General features: G+C 67.0%; 1 protein-coding gene across 1 annotated transcript in view; it reads right to left on the bottom strand.

Annotated features, from left to right (window-relative positions):
- The window catches only part of DOT1L (DOT1 like histone lysine methyltransferase), a 61508-nt gene extending 43161 nt beyond the window's left edge, over positions 1-18347 (bottom strand). The window contains 6 exon segments of the mRNA XM_068165044.1: positions 62-260; positions 262-291; positions 1070-1133; positions 3101-3175; positions 5037-5080; positions 17986-18347. Of these exon segments, the coding sequence (XP_068021145.1) occupies positions 62-260; positions 262-291; positions 1070-1133; positions 3101-3175; positions 5037-5080; positions 17986-18066 (493 nt within the window). The 5' untranslated portion in view covers positions 18067-18347.
- Positions 18348-19497: the final 1150 nt, after the last annotated feature.

Here is a 19497-nt window from a genome sequence, read left to right as displayed (position 1 = left end):
GGAAGGGAAGGGAAGGGAAGGGAAGGCCAAGCCAGGTGCCCAGAGGGGAGCAGCCACTCACCACTGCCCAGGTCAACAAAGAGGTCATCCTCTGTCATCTTGATCTCGTCGATCATCTGCGCCACCAGGTCGAAGGAGGTCTCTCCGTAGACCTCGGGCGAGAAGGGTTCGTAGTTGTTGAGCTTCTCGGGGTCGGTGACGGAGTGGTTGTAGACCTGCTGCAGGATGTGGCGCAGCAGCCCGGTGGAGGGCCGGGTGTTTGAGCTTCATGGGCTGGGTGGTGCCCTTCCACTGCCAGGCAGGGAGCGGAACGAGGCCTCAGCACAGCCTCAGCACCACACGGCAGAGGCTGCTGGGGCTGGGAGGCAGACTCCTGCCAGGGAGGCTGTGGCTGCCCCTGCCTGGGGGGGCTCAGGGCCAGGCTGGATGAGGCCCTGAGCAGCCTGGGCTGGGGGAGCTGTGCCTGCCCCTGGCAGGGGGCTGGAGCTGGGGGATCCTGAAGGGCCCTTCCAACCCAACCCACTCTATGAGGCCCAGGTACCTAGAGGGGGCCCAGGCAGCCAGAGGGGGGCCCAGGCAGCCAGAGGGGGGCTCAGGCAGCTAGTGGGGCCCAGGCAGCTAGTGGGGGGCCCAGGCAGCCAGAGGGGGGGCCCAGGCAGCTAGAGGGGGGGCTCAGGCAGCCAGAGGGGGGCCCAGGCAGCTAGAGGGGGGCTCAGGCAGCCCCGGGGGGGGGGCCCAGGCAGCCAGAGGGGGACCCAGGCAGCCAGAGGGGGGGGGCCCAGGCAGCCAGAGGGGGGCCCAGGCTGCCAGAGGGGGGCCCAGGCAGCCCCGGGGGGACCCAGGCAGCCAGAGGGGGGCCCAGGCAGCCAGAGGGGGGCCCAGGCAGCCGGGGGGGGGCCCAGGCAGCCGGGGGGGGCCCAGGCAGCTAGTGGGGGCCCAGGCAGCTAGAGGGGGGCCCAGGCAGCCAGAGGGGGGCCCAGGCAGCCAGAGGGGGGGCCCAGGCAGCTAGAGGGGGCCCAGGCAGCCAGAGGGGGCCCAGGCAGCCCCAGGGGCCCAGCTGGGCACCTACCAACTGATGGATGCTGTCGATGGCACGGTTGTACTTGTCACAGAGCCTCTGCATGCTTTCAAAGCTGGGGGGAAGCAGAGCACAGGGTCAGGCACGAGAGCAGAGCTCCACAAGGCAGCCTGGGAAGCTCCAGCCTTGTGCTTTTGCTGTCCCCACACTCAGTGGCTCCCCAGGGGGTGTCTCTGGCACAAGGTGCAGCTGCAGACCCAGCCTGGGGAGCTGGGGTGCAGCCCCCTCCAAAGCAGAGGAGATGAGAGCAATGCTGCTGCTGGCAGTGAAAGCACCAAGGGGGAGCCTGCTGCCAGGTGACCCCTGCTGCTGCTGCAGGGCTCGCACCAGCTGAGCTCCAGAGGCCCCTTCCACCCCCTGGAACTGGCCCCCAAGGATGGCTGAGCAGAGGCTCTGCCTCCCCGTGGCCCCTGCTGCCCTTTGCCCTGCTCCCAGCTCCCAGCAGTGCAGGAGAGCAGCCCAGCCCCCCCCAGCCCCCCCCCAGCTCCCCCCAGCCCCTCTCAGAGCCTCACAGCAGATCCTCCTAGAAATGATTAACTCTGGGACTGCAAATGCTGCAGAGCAGAGCCAGGGCAGCCTAAACCCCCAGCCCCAGGCAGCCCCAGGGAGTGCTGCAGGGCTGCTGGGGATTACTGCCAGGCAGGCAGGGCAGGAGCCTCAGGGAGAGGAGCTGAGAGGATTAAATGAATTCATCTCAGGCCAGGGAAGGAGAGATCCTGCCAGGAGCATCAGCTGTTACACAAGCAGCCCCCAGAGCAGCAGGCAGCAGCCCAGGGAGCTACAGCAGCAGCCCAGGGAGGCCTCCAGCACCATGGCCTGGAGCAGCAGGAGCAGGGCAGGGACTGGGCCCCTGGGGGGGCTGCACCTCAGACACTGGGTTTGGCCTCAGGGCCCTCACCCCAAGGACATTGGGAGGCTGCAGCAGGTCAGAGAAGGGCAAGAGGTGGGGAAGGGCCTGGAGAGCAGGGCTGAGGGAGCTGGGGGTGTTCAGCCTGCAGGAAAGGAGGCTGGGAGACCTCACTGCTCCCTGCAGCCCCAGGAGAGGAGGCTGCAGCCAGCTGGGGCTGGGCTCTGCTGCCAGGGAGCAGAAGTGGCCTCAATCTGCTGCAAAAGCTCCACAGCCAGCCCAGGGTCAGGCCCTGCCTCCCCCAGCCTGCAGCTGCCTGGGGACTGCCTCTCCCCATCCACCCCCAAATGCCTCCCAGTGCCCACAGCAGGGAGGGAACCCCCTGAGCCCTCCACCCCCAGCTGCACTGAGCAGGGCTGGGGAAGGGCAGGGGAAGGGGAAGGGGCTGGGGCAGGGGAAGGGGCTGGGGAAGGGGCAGGAGCTGGGAAGGGGCAGGGGCAGGGGCAGGGGCAGGAGCTGGGGCAGGAGCAGGGGCAGGAGCTGGGGCAGGGGCAGGAGCTGGGGCAGGGGCAGGGCTGGGGCAGGGGCTGGGGCAGGGGCTGGGGCTGGGGCTGGGGCAGGGGCAGGGCAGGGGCAGGGGCAGGAGCAGGAGCTGGGGCAGGAGCTGGGGCAGGAGCTGGGGCAGGGGCAGGAGCTGGGGCAGGAGCTGGGGCAGGGGCAGGAGCTGGGGCAGGGGCTGGGGCTGGGGCTGGGGCAGGGGCAGGGCAGGGGCAGGGGCAGGAGCAGGAGCTGGGGCAGGAGCTGGGGCAGGAGCTGGGGCAGGAGCTGGGGCAGGGCTGGGGGTGGCCAGGCTCCAAGCAGGAATTCCTGGCTGCTCCAGCAGCAGAGAGCTGCCTGTGCCATTCAGGCTCCTCTGGCTGGCCTGGCTCCAAGCAGGCAGATACTGAGCATTGTTTGGGGCTGAGTAATCCCAACGTGGAGCAGAGCTCAGCCCTCTGCTGAGTGGAGTTTCCAATTCTGTCCCTCAGCCTTTGCCAATGTTGCTGTTACACTTCCCACCAAAATAACTGCACAGCCTGGAGCCAGCTCTGGGAGGAGTGCAGCCTGCAGAGGCTAAGAATAGCCCCAGAGATGCCCTGGGGCTGGGCTGCTGCAGGGCCCAGGCCTCCTCTCACCTTTTTGTGTCATAGTCAATTAAAACATAGTTTTCCATGGCAAGCTTGAGATCTGGGATTTCTTCACAGACCCACCTAGGAGAGAGGCAAAGCAGCATGAGAGGCAGCTCAGGGCAGCTGGGGCAGGGCAGCCTGCCTCAGCCCAGCCTGGCACTGCCCTGTGCCAGCCCAGCAGCCACAGCTGCACAGAAGGGGCTGGGCTGGGGGGGGACCTCCCACACCATCCAGCTCCAAGGCCCTGCCTGGGCAGGGACCCCTCCCAGCAGCCCACCCAGCCTGGCCTTGAGCACCCCCAGGCAGGGGCACAGCCCCAGCCCCCCTGGGCAGCCTGGGCCAGAGCCTCCCCAGCCTCACTGCCAGGAGCTCCTTCCTCCTCTCCAGTCTCCATCTGCCCTCCTCCAGCTCCAAGCCATTCCCTCTCCCCCTGGCACTCCATGCCCTTGTCCCAAGTCCCCTCCTGGCTCTCTGAAGGCCCCTCTCAGGCCCTGGCACACTGTCAGGGCAAGGCAGGCAGCAGCCCAGGGGAAGGCTGCAGCAGCCTGCAGTGGTGCTGAGCACACAGCAAGGTGCCCACAGCCAGTGGCAGGAGAGCAAGGCTCAGGCTCAGCCCCAAGCCCAGGTGAAGAATGCCTGCAGAGCCCTGCCTGGTGCTGTCTTGATGAAAAGCAGTGCACAGGGCAGGGCCTGAAAGCATCCTGCCCCTGAAAGGAGCTCTGACAAAGCTGAATGTGCAGAAGGCTCTTCCTGCAGCACCCCAGCAGTGCCCCCAGGCTCTGCCCCCAGGCCCTGCCCCCAGGCTCTGCCCCACTGCAGCCAGGGCAGGCTCAGGCTGGCCAAGGGAACAACTCCTTCCCCAGAAGGGTGGTGAGGGCCTGGCCCAGGCTGCCCAGGGCAGTGGTGCAGTCCCCATGCCTGAGGGGTTTCAGAGCCCTGGAGCTGTGCTGGGCTAAGGGCTGAGCCTGCAAGGTCCCTGCCAGGCCAAGGAGCTCTGCCTCTCCTCTCTGCAGGAAGGAGGCTCCTGGGCATGCCCTGCCCTTGCCCTCTGCAGGGCTGGGGTCAGGGCTGGCCCTGAGCATGGAGCTCCTGTGCAGGCCTGCAGCTCTGTGCCCAGGGGTGCAGCTCTGTGCCCAGGGGCAGCAGCTCTGTGCCCAGGGCAGAGCTGTGTGCCCAGGGGTGCAGCTCTGTGCCCAGGGGCAGCTGCTCTGTGCCCAGGGGCAGTAGCTGTGTGCCCAGGGGCAGTAGCTGTGTGCCAGGGCAGCTGCTCTGTGCCCAGGGGCAGTAGCTGTGTGCCCAGGGCAGCTGCTCTGTGCCCAGGGGCAGTAGCTGTGTGCCCAGGGGCAGTAGCTGTGTGCCCAGGGCAGCTGCTCTGTGCCCAGGGGCAGCAGCTCTGTGCCCAGGGGCAGTAGCTGTGTGCCCAGGGGTGCAGCTCTGTGCCCAGGGGCGCAGCTCTGTGCCCAGGGGCAGTAGCTGTGTGCCCAGGGGTGCAGCTCTGTGCCCAGGGGCAGCAGCTCTGTGCCCAGGGGCAGTAGCTGTGTGCCCAGGGGCAGTAGCTGTGTGCCCAGGGGCAGCAGCTCTGTGCCCAGGGGCAGAGCTGTGTGCCCAGGGGCAGTAGCTGTGTGCCCAGGGGTGCAGCTCTGTGCCCAGGGGCAGCAGCTCTGTGCCCAGGGGCAGTAGCTCTGTGCCCAGGGGCAGCTGCTCTGTGCCCAGGGGCAGAGCTCTGTGCCCAGGGGCAGCAGCTCTGTGCCCAGGGGCAGCAGCTCTGTGCCCAGGGGCAGCAGCTCTGTGCCCAGGGGCAGCAGCTGTGTGCCCAGGGGCAGAGCTCTGTGCCCAGGGGCAGTAGCTGTGTGCCCAGGGGCAGCTGCTCTGTGCCCAGGGGCAGAGCTGTGTGCCCAGGGGCAGAGCTCTGTGCCAGGGGCTGCCCTGCCGCAGCACTCACCGGATGGTCTCGATGATCTCGTGAGCAGCATCGTGGTGTTTGTCCTGCAGGGCAGAGCAGAGGGAAGGTTGCCCAGAGCCCCCCAGCAGGGCTGCCTGCCTCCCAGCCCACCACCCCCCCAGGAGCCCTCCAGGAGAGGGCCAGGGCACTCAGGAATGGCCTTGGCAGGGGGCTGTGGGCCAGCACGGCACTGCCAGCTGGGAAGGGGCTGAAGCTGGGCCTGGGGAGGGGGAGGCTGAGACCAGGAGCAGCCTCCCTGCTGCAAGGGTGCTCAGGGATTGCAACAGGCAGCCCAGGGGGCTGGAGGGAGGCAGGTTCCTTCTCTGGGTGGTTTCAAGACCCTTCTGGATGCATTCCTGTGTGAGCTGCCCTTGGGTGAGCCTGGGCTGCACCTCCAGAGGTCCCTTCCCAACCCTGCAGCTCTGATTCCGTGAGCTGGAGCAGCTCAGCCGCACCTGGGGCTGCCCTCAGAGCAGCACAGCCTGGGGAGCCTGCTGCAGCAGCCTGCCCAGCACTCCCACAACAGCCTCTGCAGAAGCCTGCTGGCTGGGGCTCAGGCAGCAGCTCAGCTGGGCCCTGCTGTGCAGGGTGTCACAGAGCAGCCCCAGCCAGCCCTGTCCCAGCTCTGCCCCATCCACCCCAGCCCTGCCCCAGCCCTGCCCCAGCCCAGCCCTGCCCCAGCCCTGCCCTGCCCCAGCCCTGCCCCAGCCAGCCCTGCCCCATCCTGCCCCATCCAGCCCTGCCCCAGCCAGCCCTGCCCCAGCCAGCCCTGTCCCATCCCTGCCCCATCCACCCCAGCTCTGCCCCAGCCTGCCCCAGCTCTGCCCCAGCCCTGCCCTGTCCCAGCCCTGCCCCAGCCAGCCCTGCCCCAGCCCTGTCCCAGCCCTGTCCTGTCCCAGCCCCTGTCCCATCCAGCCCTGCCCCAGGCCTGCCCCAGGCTCTGCTCCCTGCCTGCTCCCCTGCAGGCTACGTGCTGCTGGCTGTTCTGCTGCAGCCTCCTCAGACTGATGCTGGCTGAGGCCCCTGGAACCCTCCCAGCCCCTGCAAGTGAAGCTGCTGCAGGAGGCAGAGCCTGAGCTGCCTGCTGGGCTCTGTGCTTGGAGTCAGGAGAGGCAGAGCCAGCTGCCATTCAACCCTGACAGTGCCCAAAGCTGCTCACAAACAACTTCAAACCCCCCCAGCCCCCCAGGCAGGCACTGAGGGTTGGTTATCCCCCAGCTGAGCCTCAAGAGAGTTCTGTTTGCCACCTAAACGTTCAGCTTCAGCCTGAAACGTGAGCTGCAGAGGGGAAAGCCCAAACCCCACCTCCTGCCCAAGCATTCCCTGGGACAACAACTGCAGAGCAAGCAGAGCTCTGCAGAGGGCCTGCAGGAGAGGCCAGGGCTGTGGGGAAGGCAGCAGGGAACAGCCCCCAGGCCCCACAGCCCCTGGGCTCTCAGCCTCTCCTCCCCACAGAGATGCTCCAGGCCCCAGCAGCCTCATGGCCTCTGCAGCAGGAGAGACAGAGCAGCCCAGCCCTGCACACAGCACTGCAGGGGGATGAGGAGGGGAGGGCAGGGGAGAGGCTCCCTCGGGGTGCTGAGCACAGTCACTGAAGCCAGGAGAGCCCTGGGGCTTGGAGAGGAACATCCTGCTCTGCTCAGCCCCATGTCCCCCCCTGCAGAGTGGGACCCTGCTGAGACCTGAGCTGTGCACACACTGCAAGAGTGAACCAAAGCCAGCCCTGCAAAGCTGAGGAGAGCACAGAAGTGCAGCTCCCACCCAGCCCCACAGATCCAGAGGATGCTGCAGCTGGAGCCAAGGCCAGCAGGGATCCACAGGAAGGCTCAGGAGAAGGCACTCAGTCCTGCAGCAGGCTGGGGGGGCAAGCAGCTCCTTACTGTCCCTCAGGCTTCCCCCAGCTGGGGAGGCTGAGAAGCCTTCCCCTGGCAGTGCTGCAGGACCTGAGAGGCCTTCAGGACTCCCTGAGCCTCTGCATGCTCAACTTCCTCAGCTGCTGGCTGTGTCCTCTCCGTGGCTGCAGGCACCTGGAGCTGTCCCTGCCCCTGGCAGGGGGCTTGGGGCAGAGGCTCCCTGAGGTCCCTCCCAGCCTGAGCCCCCCCAGGGCTCTCTCTCTGCTTCTCCATCACAGGGGCAGCACCAAACCCCACTGCAGCCTCCCCAGGTGCTGAGCCCTGAGTGGCACTGAGGGCCATGGCTCAGTGCTGGGCCTGGCAGCCTTGCTTTGAGCTCCTCCTGGAGCTCCCAGAGCTTCACTTCCCTGCACTCAGCACCTCCTGGCTCTCTCATCCACCACTGGGAAGTTCTCTCCCTGGGCTGCTCAGGGAGCTCTCATTCACTGCTGCACTGCAGGCAGGCTGTGAGCAGGAGCTGTGCTGTTCCTCAGAGCTGTGCTGCTCTCTCTGAAGCCATCATTTCCTGCTGTAAAACATCCTCACTCTCTTCCTCTGCTCTAAAAATAGAGGCTGCTGTGGTTGAGAGCTGCAGCAGCACGTGGGCAGCAGCAGCAGGCACTCACTTGGATCCCTCCTGCCTCCCCACAGCCACTTTTTGTCTCATCTTTAATAATTTCTAGGCAGCAAATGTGATCTTCCTGAGGCCTAACAGCAGCTTCTGCTGCAGGGCAGCCTCCTGGCAGGCAGGAGGAAAACCAATGGCAACTGCTGGGAAACACCCTGAGACGCTGTGAGGTGAGCTGGGGGAAGCATCCCAGCGAGGCAGGGCTTGGGAGGGAGCTCTGGACACCATCCACAGCTCCAGCCCAGGCTGCCAGAGCAGCCTCACCCAGGGCAGGTCACCCAGCAGCACAGCCAGGGGGGCCTGGAAGGCTCCAGAGAAGGAGAAGGGTTCAGGGTGGAAGGGACCTCCAAGCCCATCCAGCTCCAACCCTGGGCAGGGCCAGCTCCACCAGCCCAGGCTGCCCAGGGCCTCATCCAGCCTGGCCCTGAACCCCTCCAGGCAGGGGGCAGCCTGTGCCAGAGCCTCATCATCCTCACTCTCAACACCTCCTTCCTCATCTCCAGTCTCAACCTGCCCTCTCCCAGCCCAAAGCCATTGTGCCCTGCCCTGACACTCCAAGCCTGTGCCAGAGTCCCTCCCCAGCTCTCCTGTGAGCCCCTGATCATCCTGGTGGCCTCCCTGGAGCCTCTCCAGCAGCTCCAGGTCCCTTCTTGTGCTGGGGGCACCAGGGCTGGGCACAGTGCTGCAGGTGGGGCCTCAGCAGGGCAGAATCCCCCCCTGTGCTGCTGCTCTCCCTGCCTTGGTGCAGCCCAGGACAGGAGACTCCCACAAGCCCCTGGGCAGCCTGCTCCAGGCCCCCCAGCACCCTCACACCAAACAACTTTCTCCTCATGATGGGGGGGGAAGGGAAGCCAAGAGCTCACCTCTGGCCCTTGTGCTGCTCACTGCAGTCCAGGGCTTTCAGCAGGCAGCCAGAGGTTAACCCAAAGCAGGAAGCAAAGCAGCAAGGCAGAGGGGAAAGGCAGAAAGCAAGGAGGGAGAGCCCAGAGCAGACATATGGCTGCCTGGGGAGCAGGGTGATTAAACCTGCCATAAATCCTGCACACCAAGAGGGAAGAGATGCTGCTGCAGCTCCCAGGAGGAGCACAACTCAGAGCTGTCTGTGAGAGCTGAAAGGAGAACCAGCTCCATAGATAAGGCAGCTGCCATGGAGGAGAAGGGCTGGGGCTGCTGTGGTGGCAGGGCTGCCCCTGGCACACTGCAAGCCCTCAGCAGCCTCTGCAGGCTGAGGCAGATTGGAGCTGCCTGAGCTGGGACTTTGGCCAGGACAAGGACATTCATCAAGAGAGGGGATCCTGCCCCTGGGCTCTGCTCTGCTCAGCCCTCACCTCCAGCTCTGCTCTCCCCAGCAGCAGCAGGACACAGAGCTGAGGAGAGAGGCCAGAGGAGGCCACAAGGATGCTGCCAGGGCTGGAGCAGCTCTGAGCACAGGCTGAGGGAGCTGGGGCTGAGCAGCCTGCAGGGGAGAAGGCTCCAGGGGCAGCTCAGAGCTGCTGCAGGGCCTGAAGGGAGCCTGCAGGAAGGCTGCAGAGAGAGTTTTGCTGAGGGGGTCTGAGCCAGGCAGAGCAGGGCTAGAGTGGAGCTGAGGAAGAAGTTCTTCAGTGTGAGGCTGCTGAGAGCCTGGCCCAGGCTGCCCAGGGAGGCTGTGGCTGCCTCCTCCTGGGGGTACTCAGGGCCAGGCTGGATGAGGCCTGGAGCAGCTGAGGCTAGGTGAGAGCTGTCCCTGCCCATCGAGGGGAGGTTGGAGATGAGCTCTGAGCTCCCTTCCCACCTGAGCCACTCCAGGAGGGCACAAAGCAGCAACCTGGAGCAGCTCCTCTTGCCTTCCAAGCTGCCCTTCAGGTCCTTGGTTAATAGGAATCAAACCCAGGCACAACACCAGGGAACAGCTTTTGCTTTCCATCCAGAAACACCAAGGGGAGGGGAGGGAGGGAGGGGAGGGAGGGGAGGGGAGGGGAGGGGGAGGGGAGGGGGAGGGGAGGGGAAGGGGGGAGGGGAGGGGAGGGGAGGGGAGGGGAGGGGAGGGGGAGGGGGAGGGGAGGGAGGGGGAGGGGAGGGAGGGGGGGAGGGGAAGGGGAGGGGGAGGGGAGGGGAGGAGGGGAGGGAGGCGGAGAGGGGAAGGCCATCACTGAACTGAGCTGATGATTTCTGTTGTACCAAGGGGGCAGAGCCTGGAACAAAAGGCAGCCTGAAAGCTGAACAAGCAGCAATTGTCACTCGCGGCCAGCTCCACTCAGAGGCTGAGGGCCAGGAGAAGGCTGCTGCTGCTCTGCCACCCAGCGGGCCCCACGTGCTGCACAGGCCCCCCCCGAGCCCACCTCACCTCCCCGCAGGGCTGGGCCGGGCTGCCCTCGGCGCCGGGGGGAGCAGGGAGACGATGTCACTGTGGCAGCTCTGCCCTTCGCCTCTGCTCGCCGGCAGCCCCAGCACCCTGGAGGTGACTCAGCCGAGCCCCAGCTCCCTCTCCTCCCCACCGCCTCCACGCCCCCTCCCTGGGCTGCTGGAGCTGGGGAGGGCAGAGGGGGGGTGAGAAATCGGAAGCCTGCTGAAGCTTTCTTTCTCTCCGGCAGGGAAGTTCCTCTCAGCCCTTAGTCACCTCCACAAACCTCTCCCAAGGGGCAGCGAGCACGGAGCCGGCGCAGCGCGGGGGAGCCCTGCCGGCTCGCAGGACGATTACTCAGGGGCTGGGCAGCTCTGGGGCTTTCTCTGGGGGGGGTGGGGGCCTGGCAGAGTCAGCTCAGCAGCTTCCTCTGCTCCACCGCCCCCTCCCGCGTACGGCAGCGCTGCCCTGGGAAGCGGCGTGAGGCAGGGCGCAGCCCGGGGCGGAGGGAGGCTCTGAGCACGCCGGGGCAGCTCATTTCCCCAGCTCAGCTACTTTGAGCCATCCGAGCTGAGAGAGAGCTGCCTGCCCCCCAGGCAGCCCCCCGGCAGGTCCTCCCTCCCCCCCGGGCCAGCTCCCCCCTGCCCCCCAGGCACAGCCCCCCCAGGCACAGCCCCCCCCCAGGCACAGCCCCCCCCCCAGGCACAGCCCCCCCCCCAGGCACAGCCCCTCCAGGCACAGCCCCCCCCTGCCCCCCAGGCACAGCCCCCCCCCCAGGCACAGCCCCTCCAGGCACAGCCCCCCCCAGGCACAGCCCCCCCCCCAGGCACAGCCCCCCCCCAGGCACAGCCCCTCCAGGCACAGCTCCCCCCTGCCCCCCAGGCACAGCCCCCCCCAGGCACAGCTCCCCCCTGCCCCCCAGGCACAGCCCCCCCCAGGCACAGCTCCCCCCTGCCCCCCAGGCACAGCTCCCCCCTGCCCCCCCGGCACAGCCCCCCCAGGCACAGCCCCCCCAGGCACAGCCCCCCCCAGGCACAGCCCCCCCGGGCACAGCTCCCCCAGCACAGCCCCCCCCAGCACAGCCCCCCCCAAAGGCAAACCAGCAGCACGTGAAGGACGTGAGGCTGGTCCCGGCCCCGGGGAGAGGAAGGGCTGAGGCTGTGCAGGGAGGCTGCGAGGGCTGCTGGCCGGGGGCCAGCGAGAGGCACAGGACCACCCCCGGCAGCGGCTCCGGCAGCGCAGCCCAGGCAGGGCAGCTCAGGCAGAGCACCCGGGCAGGGCACCCGGGCAGGGCAGCTCAGGCAGAGCACCCGGGCAGGGCACCCAGGCAGGGCAGCTCAGGCAGGGCACCCAGGCAGGGCACCCGGGCAGGGCAGCTCAGGCAGGGCACCCGGGCAGGGCAGCTCAGGCAGGGCACCCAGGCAGGGCAGCTCAGGCAGGGCAGCCAGGCAGGGCAGCTCAGGCAGGGCACCCAGGCAGGGCAGCTCAGGCAGGGCACCCAGGCAGGGCAGCCCAGGCAGGGCACCCGGGCAGGACAGCTCAGGCAGGGCACCCAGGCAGGGCAGCTCAGGCAGGGCACCCGGGCAGGGCAGCTCGGGCAGGGCAGCTCCGGGGCCAGTCCAGGACCCTCCTGCGCCGCTCCTGCCCTGCTGGGCACCTCGGCAGCAGCTCCCACCCCGAGCCCCTGCCGGGGCAGCCGAAGGGAGGCGAAGCTGAGCGACAGGCAGGGCAAGCACTGAAGTGCAGAGCAGGCTCTGGGGCTCAGCTCTGCCCTGCAGCTCCCAGCTGACCCTCCCTGGGATTCTCCTGGTCGCTGCCTGCCCCTGGGGTGCACAGCTTCGGGAAGGGGCTCAGGGCCCGGGGCGGGGAGGAAGGCAAAGGGCTCTCAGCCTTCTCACACATCATGGGGCAGGACAGAGAAGAGCCCCAGCCCACACCCACACCTCTCCACCTGCACAAAGTCCACTGCTGGCAGCTCCTGCCCCAGGTGCTGCAGGGTGCTGGCTGCTCAGCCGGGCAGGGAGGGATGGTTACCCTGAGAGCTGGGGGGCAAAGCAGCGAGGAGGAGGAGCAGGGACACAGCAATGAATTACTCAGGCCAGGCTTGACATCCCAGGTGCTAACTTGGAGGCTGCAGCTCTGGCAGCTCGGGGCAGAGGGGCCTCAGCCTGGCAGGATGGGCACAAGGGCAGAGTCAAGGGGCTGACATTCCCAGGCTGGCCAACAGGAACTGAAGTGGTAGAAGAACCTGGAAGGAGGCTGGAGTGAGGTGGGGGTTGGCCTCTGCCCCCTAGGATCAGGGGATAGGAGGAGAGGAAATGGCCTGAAGTCGTGCCAGGGGAGGCTTAGGTTGGACAGGAGGAACAATTCCTTTGCTGCCAGAGAGGTCAGGGCTTGGCACAGGCTGCCCAGGGAGGAGGTGCAGTCCCCAGCCCTGGAGGTGTAGCCATGGCCCTTGGGGCCTTGGTGGTGTTGGGTTGCTGGCTGGATTTGATGCTCTGTTCCAGAGCAGAACCCTGCTGGGATCCAGTTGCCTGCAGCAGCCTGGGCTGCAGGAGCAGCTCCCTGGCACTGCCACAGCGGTGCCCAGCCCTCAGGGGTCAAACTGGCTGGGGGGGAACACAGCACACAGAAACCTGGCAGGCAGGGAGGGCTGCAGTTACCTTCTGCCACTGAGCACCCCAGGGAGGGTCTGCCAGGAGACAAGAGCAAGGCAGGCAGAGGCTGGGCTCTGAAACTTGCAAGGCCTTGCACACCCTCAGCAGCTCAGCCAGCCAGCTGCAGCCACAGTGCCAGCCTGAGCCACCCAAAGGCAGCACCAGTGCCAGCCTCGGGGCTGTGCCCCTCTCTGGCAGCACCCACACTGACTTTGATCAGGCTGCAAGGGCCCCCTGGGTGCAAGCCTGGAGCAGAGGAGATAAGTGCAGCAGTGTCCTGGTGCCGAGGCAGGAGCTGGCAGGAACAGGCTCCTGCAGGGTGCAGGGGGGGTGCAGCCCAGCAGGCAGAGATTTTGGTGACAATCAGGCTTCAGCAGCTCTGAAGCCTCCTGTTGCTCTGATCTGTATGCAAGCAGTCCCTCCCTGGTGCCAGAGCTGTGCCAGCAGAACTGTGCCAGACCTGATCATGGAACGGATCCAGGTTGAAGAGGAGAGAAAACACACACACACAACCCCCCCACCCCAACCCACTCCCCCCCACACAGGCAGGGGGGGCTGGGACAGCTTCAGCAGGAACTGCTGTCAAGAGGAGTTCAAAGTACAACCTCAGACACCTCACAGATTAGGCAGAACTTGTCAGGCTATGAAAAAAAACCCTCTCCCCTCTGCAGAGCTAATAAATATGCACAGCAGAAGGCAGAGAGAAGAGAATGAACCAATCCGAGGAGAGCTCTCTGCGATAAACCTCAATACCTGCAAGGCCTGGGGCTGCCAGGGGGGCCTCACCCTTTGTAGCCCCCTGATCTACCTCTAAGCACCAGGCTGTGCATGTCAATAGTCGAGGTCTGCCTACAAATGCCATCCCCTGCGGGCACTGGCCTACTGCAGCCCACCAGCGGCTGCGGGGAGACCTCGGAGCTGCCTTCCAGGAGCTGAGAAGGGGCTACAGGAAAGCTGGGGAGGAGCTTCTGACAAGGGCTGGGAGTGACAGGACAAGAGGGGATGGATTGAAGCTTGGGGAGGGGAGATTGAGACTGGAGATTAGGAAGAAATTCTTTCCGGGGAGGGTGGGGAGGCTCTGGCACAGGCTGCCCAGGGGGGCTGTGGATTCCTCCTCCTCCTCCTCCCTGGAGGTGTTCAAGGCCAGGCTGGAGGAGGCCTTGAGCAACCTGGGCTGGTGGGAGGTGTTCCTGCCCATGGCAGGGGGGTTGGAGCCGGAGGATCTTGAAGTCCCCTCTCAACCTGAGCCATTCGATGGCTCCGTGAATCATGAACCTAAATCCATCCACTCTGCTCCCTCCCCAGCGTGAGCGCACAACAGCCTCCCTGTATCCACGCCTGAAGCTCACCCAGCGCCAAAATTAGCAGTTTTAAGGCAGCACTGCTGGTCTGTGACAACCTCGAGCCGGCTAAAAACAGGGCAGGTAGGTGGGAGCCAGGAAGTTGAGCGGCACACAAAAGCAATCAGCTCCCTCCGGCTGCGCCGCAGCCGAGCACGCAGCAGAAAACCCCCAGAGGTCACCAGCAGAAAAAGAACCTTTGGGTGAGTCATGAGGAGAGATTACTCACCCTGCACTCACTCCACTTACTCATCACAGCCTGCTCCGGACACGAGCGCTCACCCCTCGGCTCCGCCGGCGACCCCGCGGCCCGTGCCGGGAGCCGGGCGGCAGGCGGGGGCCGGAGCCAGGCTCCGGGGGTTGCGTCGCAGCCAGTGGGAGGCTGGAGCTGCACCAGCGCCGCTCCGCTCTCCCCTCCCACGGCCCTAATGACACCCGGCAGGGAAATTGATGTTTCACATCACCCTCCCCGGCTCCTCCGCCGTGCCCAACGAGCGGCACTTTGGCAGCTGAGCTACGATGCGGCTGAAGAGGACCCCCCCGCCCCCGCCCCCCGTGGCTGCTCCGCAAGCAGCAGGCCTGCAATAAACGGAGAGGTTATCGATGCAGGCACCCATTAAGGGCAGGGATTAGCCCTCAGCCTCAGCCGTGCTGCTAATTTAAGGTGTAGTAAGAGCACAAAAATAGCCAAGTTACTCAAGGGGAGGTTGCATCACGGCAAGCAGCAGGGCTGCAGTGCCGCTGAGCTCTGCCGCTGGCGAAGCTGCTGCCGAGCCGCTGCCATCGCTGCTGCCATCGCTGCCATCCTCACCGAGCACACTCGGCAAGGGCTGAGAGCCTCCACTCCCCTTCCCCCCCCAGCTCCCCCTGCAAAAAGAGACCCTCGGAGGACACAGCAGGGAGCAGCGAGAACAGCGCTACATAAACCTGCCGGGAGGGCATCGATCGCCCCAGGTGCCCCAGCTCGCTGCCCAGGAACCGAGCAGCAGAGAGAGGTGAAACTAAGAAATGTTCTGCTTACGTCAGACAAAGCTGAGCTCAAACCACCGCGGCACAGGGACCCTGCTGCCAGCGCAGGGCTCTGCCAGCAGCCAGCAGCAGCCTGCGGCTCGGCAGCAGGGCCGCGGAGCAGCCAGCAGCGAGGTCCCCGCGCACGGCTCCGCAGCCCAGGCGCTGCCGCAGAGGGCAGAGCGGCCCAGGCGCCGCTGGGAGCCCACGGGGGGCGTGTGGCAGCTTGCAGGGGAACCCACGGCGCCTGTGTACCCGCAGGACAGCCCACGGCGCCTGTGTGTGAGTTCACGGTGCCTGTGTGTGAGCCCACGGCGCCTGCGTGCCCGCAGGCCAGCCCACGAAGCACGCGTGCCCGCGGGGGAGCCCACGGACGCAAGCGCACGCCCCGGGAAGATGCGGCGTGATCCTGCCCTCCCCGGAGCTGCAGCCTGGCATACTGATCGGCTCCAGATGAACCACAGAGCCGCTTCTGTGTGCGTGTGCGTGCGTGCGTGTGTCCCACGCAGCCCCGTGGAAACGATCTGCAGCCCTAATGCAAGGAGCTGGTGGGACGGCAGCGCGGTTGGGGCTTGCGGGGGGCAAGGCAGGGGGGCAGGGCAGGGGGGCAGCTCCTCTGCACTTGCGAGCAGGCAGGGAAAGAAGAAGGGGGGGGGGGGAAATAAATGTTGTTTTCTCTGCCATTTTCAGAACCAGCTGCTGGAGTTTGCCTAAAATTAAACCAAATCCTTCCTTCCCATGCCGCAAACAGCATGAAAACAAACACTTGGGAAGGGGAGGAGGAGGGGAGGTTGGAGGTTGGGATTTGTTTGGGTTGCTTTGAAGCTCTGTAGGAATTTTGGTCAATAGCCCCGAGGGGGAGGGGAGGTTGGGATTTGGGGGGAGGTTGGGATTGGGGGGAGGTTGGGATTTGGGGGGGTTGAAGCCTGTAGGGAGTTTTGTGGCAATACATAAAGGGGTAGGAGGCTAAAGGGGGTGATTTGTTTTGGTTCTTTTTAAGCCTGCAGGAATGCCTGTGACAGGGGGGTGGAGGTTGGAGGGGGTGATCTGGGGGGCGGGAGGGGGGAAGGTTGTGGTTTGGGGAGGATTTTAGCCTGCAGGAGTTTTTATGACTGTACATAAAGGGGTGGGGGAAGGCTAAAGGTTGTGATTTGGGGGGGGGGGGGGTGTTGTAGGACGGGAGGAAGTTTTGTGCCTCTGCATAAAACCATTAGGAACGGCGGCAGGCGAATCCCCTAAAGCCGCCTCCGTCCCCTTTAACCTCCGGCTTCACGCCCAACCTGCTCGGAGGCAGGAGTTAGAAGCGCTGGGTGACAGGAAGGGAACTGGAATTGGTCATCGCTCTACTTTCAGTTTCTGCAAAAAAATTTAAGCGAGAGCGCGCGCCCGGGAACGAAGGAAGAAAAACACAACCGAGGGAGAGGGAGAGAGCTGCCCGGGCAGGAGCGGCTGCGCTGCCCCCCGGCCCCGCCGCCGCCCCCCGGCCCCGCCGCCGGCCCCGCCGCAGCCCCCGGCCCCGCCGCCGGCCCCGCGCTACCGGCGGCACCGCGCAGGACGGCTGCTTGCAAACCACGGACACGGCAGGCGGGATGCAGATAGCGAGGGCAGAGTCATCTGCCCCGGCAGCCCCCGCCGGCAGGCAGGCGGCAGATAGCGAGGGCAGAGTCATCTGCCCCGGCAGCCCCCGCCGGCAGGCGGGATGCAGATAGCGAGGGCAGAGTCATGAGCCCTGCCACAAGCGAGGCATTTCCAGTCATTCGCAGACGCAAACACGTCACTGTGGCCATGCCAGCGAGATCAGCTGCCCCAGCTTGTGTCCCAGCATGTTCTCCCTGCACACCTACCAGAGCAAAGCCTGGAACACAAGGAACGCTCAGGCCGAGTAAAACAGGGAAGGGGAGCGGGGGCGGGGGGGGAATTCTTCCTTTTAGAAGCTGCTCTCCAAAGGGTGAAAATCCCTTCCAGGATTGGTAGGAACCCTGCACACACACACCAAAAAACCCACCCCACCACCCCTCCGGCCGTTCGCCTCCGTCGAGGCTGTCACCAGTCTGAGCAGGGACACTGCTATCAAGGTCACAGATCTCACTGGGGGCTCAGGAGAGGCTGGGAAAAGTCAGGCAAGTCGGGGAGGGGAAAGGAACGACAGGGAGAGGCAGTCCTGCCGCTGGCGGAGCCGAGCGGGGACGAGTGACATTTCATTTGAAAGCATGCGGGCTACGGCTGCCATCAACGGCCGGCCCCGGCTCGGCTGCTGCCCGGCTCCAAGGGCACCCCCGCTCCCGGGGAGCGCACCGAGCCCACCGCCCCGCCGAGCCCGCCGAGCCCGCCGAGCCCACCGAGCCCCCGGCCCCGCCGAGCCCGCCGAGCCCACCGCCCCGCCGAGCCCCCGGCCCCTACCCACGGCGAAACCCCCCCCCCGGCTCCCCTGCCCCCCGACTAAGGCTTCTGCCCCCTTTATTTCCATTCCTGCCGCCGCTTTGCGGGGCCCGCCCGAAGCCATCGGTAACGCCGGCGAGGCTTAGCAGGCGGGGGGGGAACAACCCACGGCGGAGGCTCCGGGGCTGAGCCGGCGACGCGAGCCCGAGCCGGGGAACACACCGAAACTTTTCATTAAGCAGTCCTCCTCCTCCCCGCCCTTCAGTTTAGTCAACCAATTACCATAAGAAATTGGGGATTTGACTTCCCGGCGAGAGCAGCGGCACCGGGGGAGCACCGGCCCCCGCACCCCCGGCCCCCGGGAACGGGCGGCCACCAAGTGCCAGAGAGCGGCAGGGCCGGGGGGCAGCGGCGGGGCCGGGGGGCAGCGGCGGGGCCGGGCCGGGGGGCAGCGGCAGGGGGCAGCGGCAGGGGGCAGCGGCGGGGCCGGGGGGCAGCGGCCGGGCCGGGGGGCAGCAGCCGGGCCGGGCCGGGGGGGCAGCGGCGGGGCCGGGGGACAGCGGCGGGGGCCGGGGGGGCAGCGGCGGGGCCGGGGGGCAGCGGCCGGGCCGGGCCGGGGGGCAGCAGCCGAGGGAGGCCCCCGGCGCTGAGCGGCGCGGCCGGGCCCGGGCAGCGGGCGGCGCTGGCAGGGCGCGGGGCAGGTGCCGGGCCGGGGCCATACTCACGTAGACGGGCAGCGGCCAGGGGTAGACGGCGGGCTCGGCTCCCACGGGCGACTTCAGCCGGAGCTCCAGCCTCTCGCCCATGTCGGCAGCCGGAGAAGGAGGCGGCGGCGGCCCCGCACCATGCTAGAGGGGCCGGCCGGGGTGGGGTGTGGCGGCCGGGCCCGGCCGGGGGCGTGCGCGAGGTGCGGCGGCGGCGGCGGGAGGGAGCGGCGGGAGAGGCGGGGAGGGCAGGCCGGTGCCGGCGGGGGCGCCCGCTCCCCTCAGCCTCCCTCTATTGTCGTTAGCGGCTCGCGGGGCTCTCCGGCGCCGCCGCCATCTTGGGCCGGCGTGAGGCGAAGCACAATGAGGCGCCGGGGCCGGGCCGGGCCGGGCCCGACCGACGCGCCAGACGCGGGGGGGCGGAGGCGGGCGCGGCCTCGCGCTCCCTCCCCCTGTCCTCAGCTGCCCTCCCCGTGCGCGCCCCCGGCTCTGCGCGCCGCCGCCCCCGCGCGCGCCCGCGCTGCGCACCGGAGGGGGGCGTGAGGCGGGGGGGGGAGATGGGGGGGGGGGCCGCGAGGGAGGGGGGGGGCAGCGCGAGGCAGGCCGGAGGTCACGCGGGCCGCGGTGACACGCGCGTGCGAGGGCACCAAGCAGCCAATGGCAGCGGCAGGGACACCCAGGGGCACCCAGTGTGACAGTGACAGGGGATAGGGCACCCAGGGGCAGGGCACCCAGTGTGACAGTGACAGGGGATAGGGCACCCAGGGGCAGGGGCACCCAGTGTGACAGTGACACGGGATAGGGCACCCAGGGGCACCGGCACCCAGTGTGACAGTGACAGGGGATAGGGCACCCAGGGGCACCGGCACCCAGTGTGACAGTGACAGGGGATAGGGCACCCAGGGGCACCGGCACCCAGTGTGACAGTGACAGGGGATAGGGCACCCAGGGGCAGGGCACCCAGTGTGACAGTGACAGGGGATAGGGCACCCAGGGGCACCGGCACCCAGTGTGACAGGGGCTGGGGATAGGGCACCCAGGGGCAGGGGCACCCAGTGTGACAGTGACAGGGGATAGGGCACCCAGGGGCAGGGGCACCCAGTGTGACAGTGACAGGGGATAGGGCACCCAGGGGCAGGGGCACCCAGTGTGACAGTGACAGGGGATAGGGCACCCAGGGGCAGGGGCACCCAGTGTGACAGTGACAGGGGCTGGGGCACCCCAGTGACAGCAGCTGCAGCACTCATGTGATGGCTGAAGACTGGAGCCCTCTGTGTGACAGAGCAAGGCTGGCACACAGCACTCAGGTCTCTGTGCATGGTGGCTGCCCCCCGTGTGATGGCACAAGGCTGGCACACAGCACTCAGGTCTCTGTGCATGGTGGCTGCCCCCCGTGTGATGGCACAAGGCTGGCACACAGCACTCAGGTCTCTGTGCATGGTGGCTGCCCCCCGTGTGATGGCACAAGGCTGGCACACAGCACTCAGGTCTCTGTGCATGGTGGCTGCCCCCCGTGTGATGGCACAAGGCTGG

The sequence above is a fragment of the Melanerpes formicivorus genome, unplaced genomic scaffold (assembly GCF_026170545.1).
Source record: "Melanerpes formicivorus ecotype bairdi unplaced genomic scaffold, bMelFor1.0.p_v2 SCAF_83, whole genome shotgun sequence".
NCBI lineage: Eukaryota > Metazoa > Chordata > Aves > Piciformes > Picidae > Melanerpes > Melanerpes formicivorus.
The sequence above is the reverse complement of the archived record's forward strand: the minus strand, read 5'-3'. Positions and strand labels throughout refer to the sequence as shown.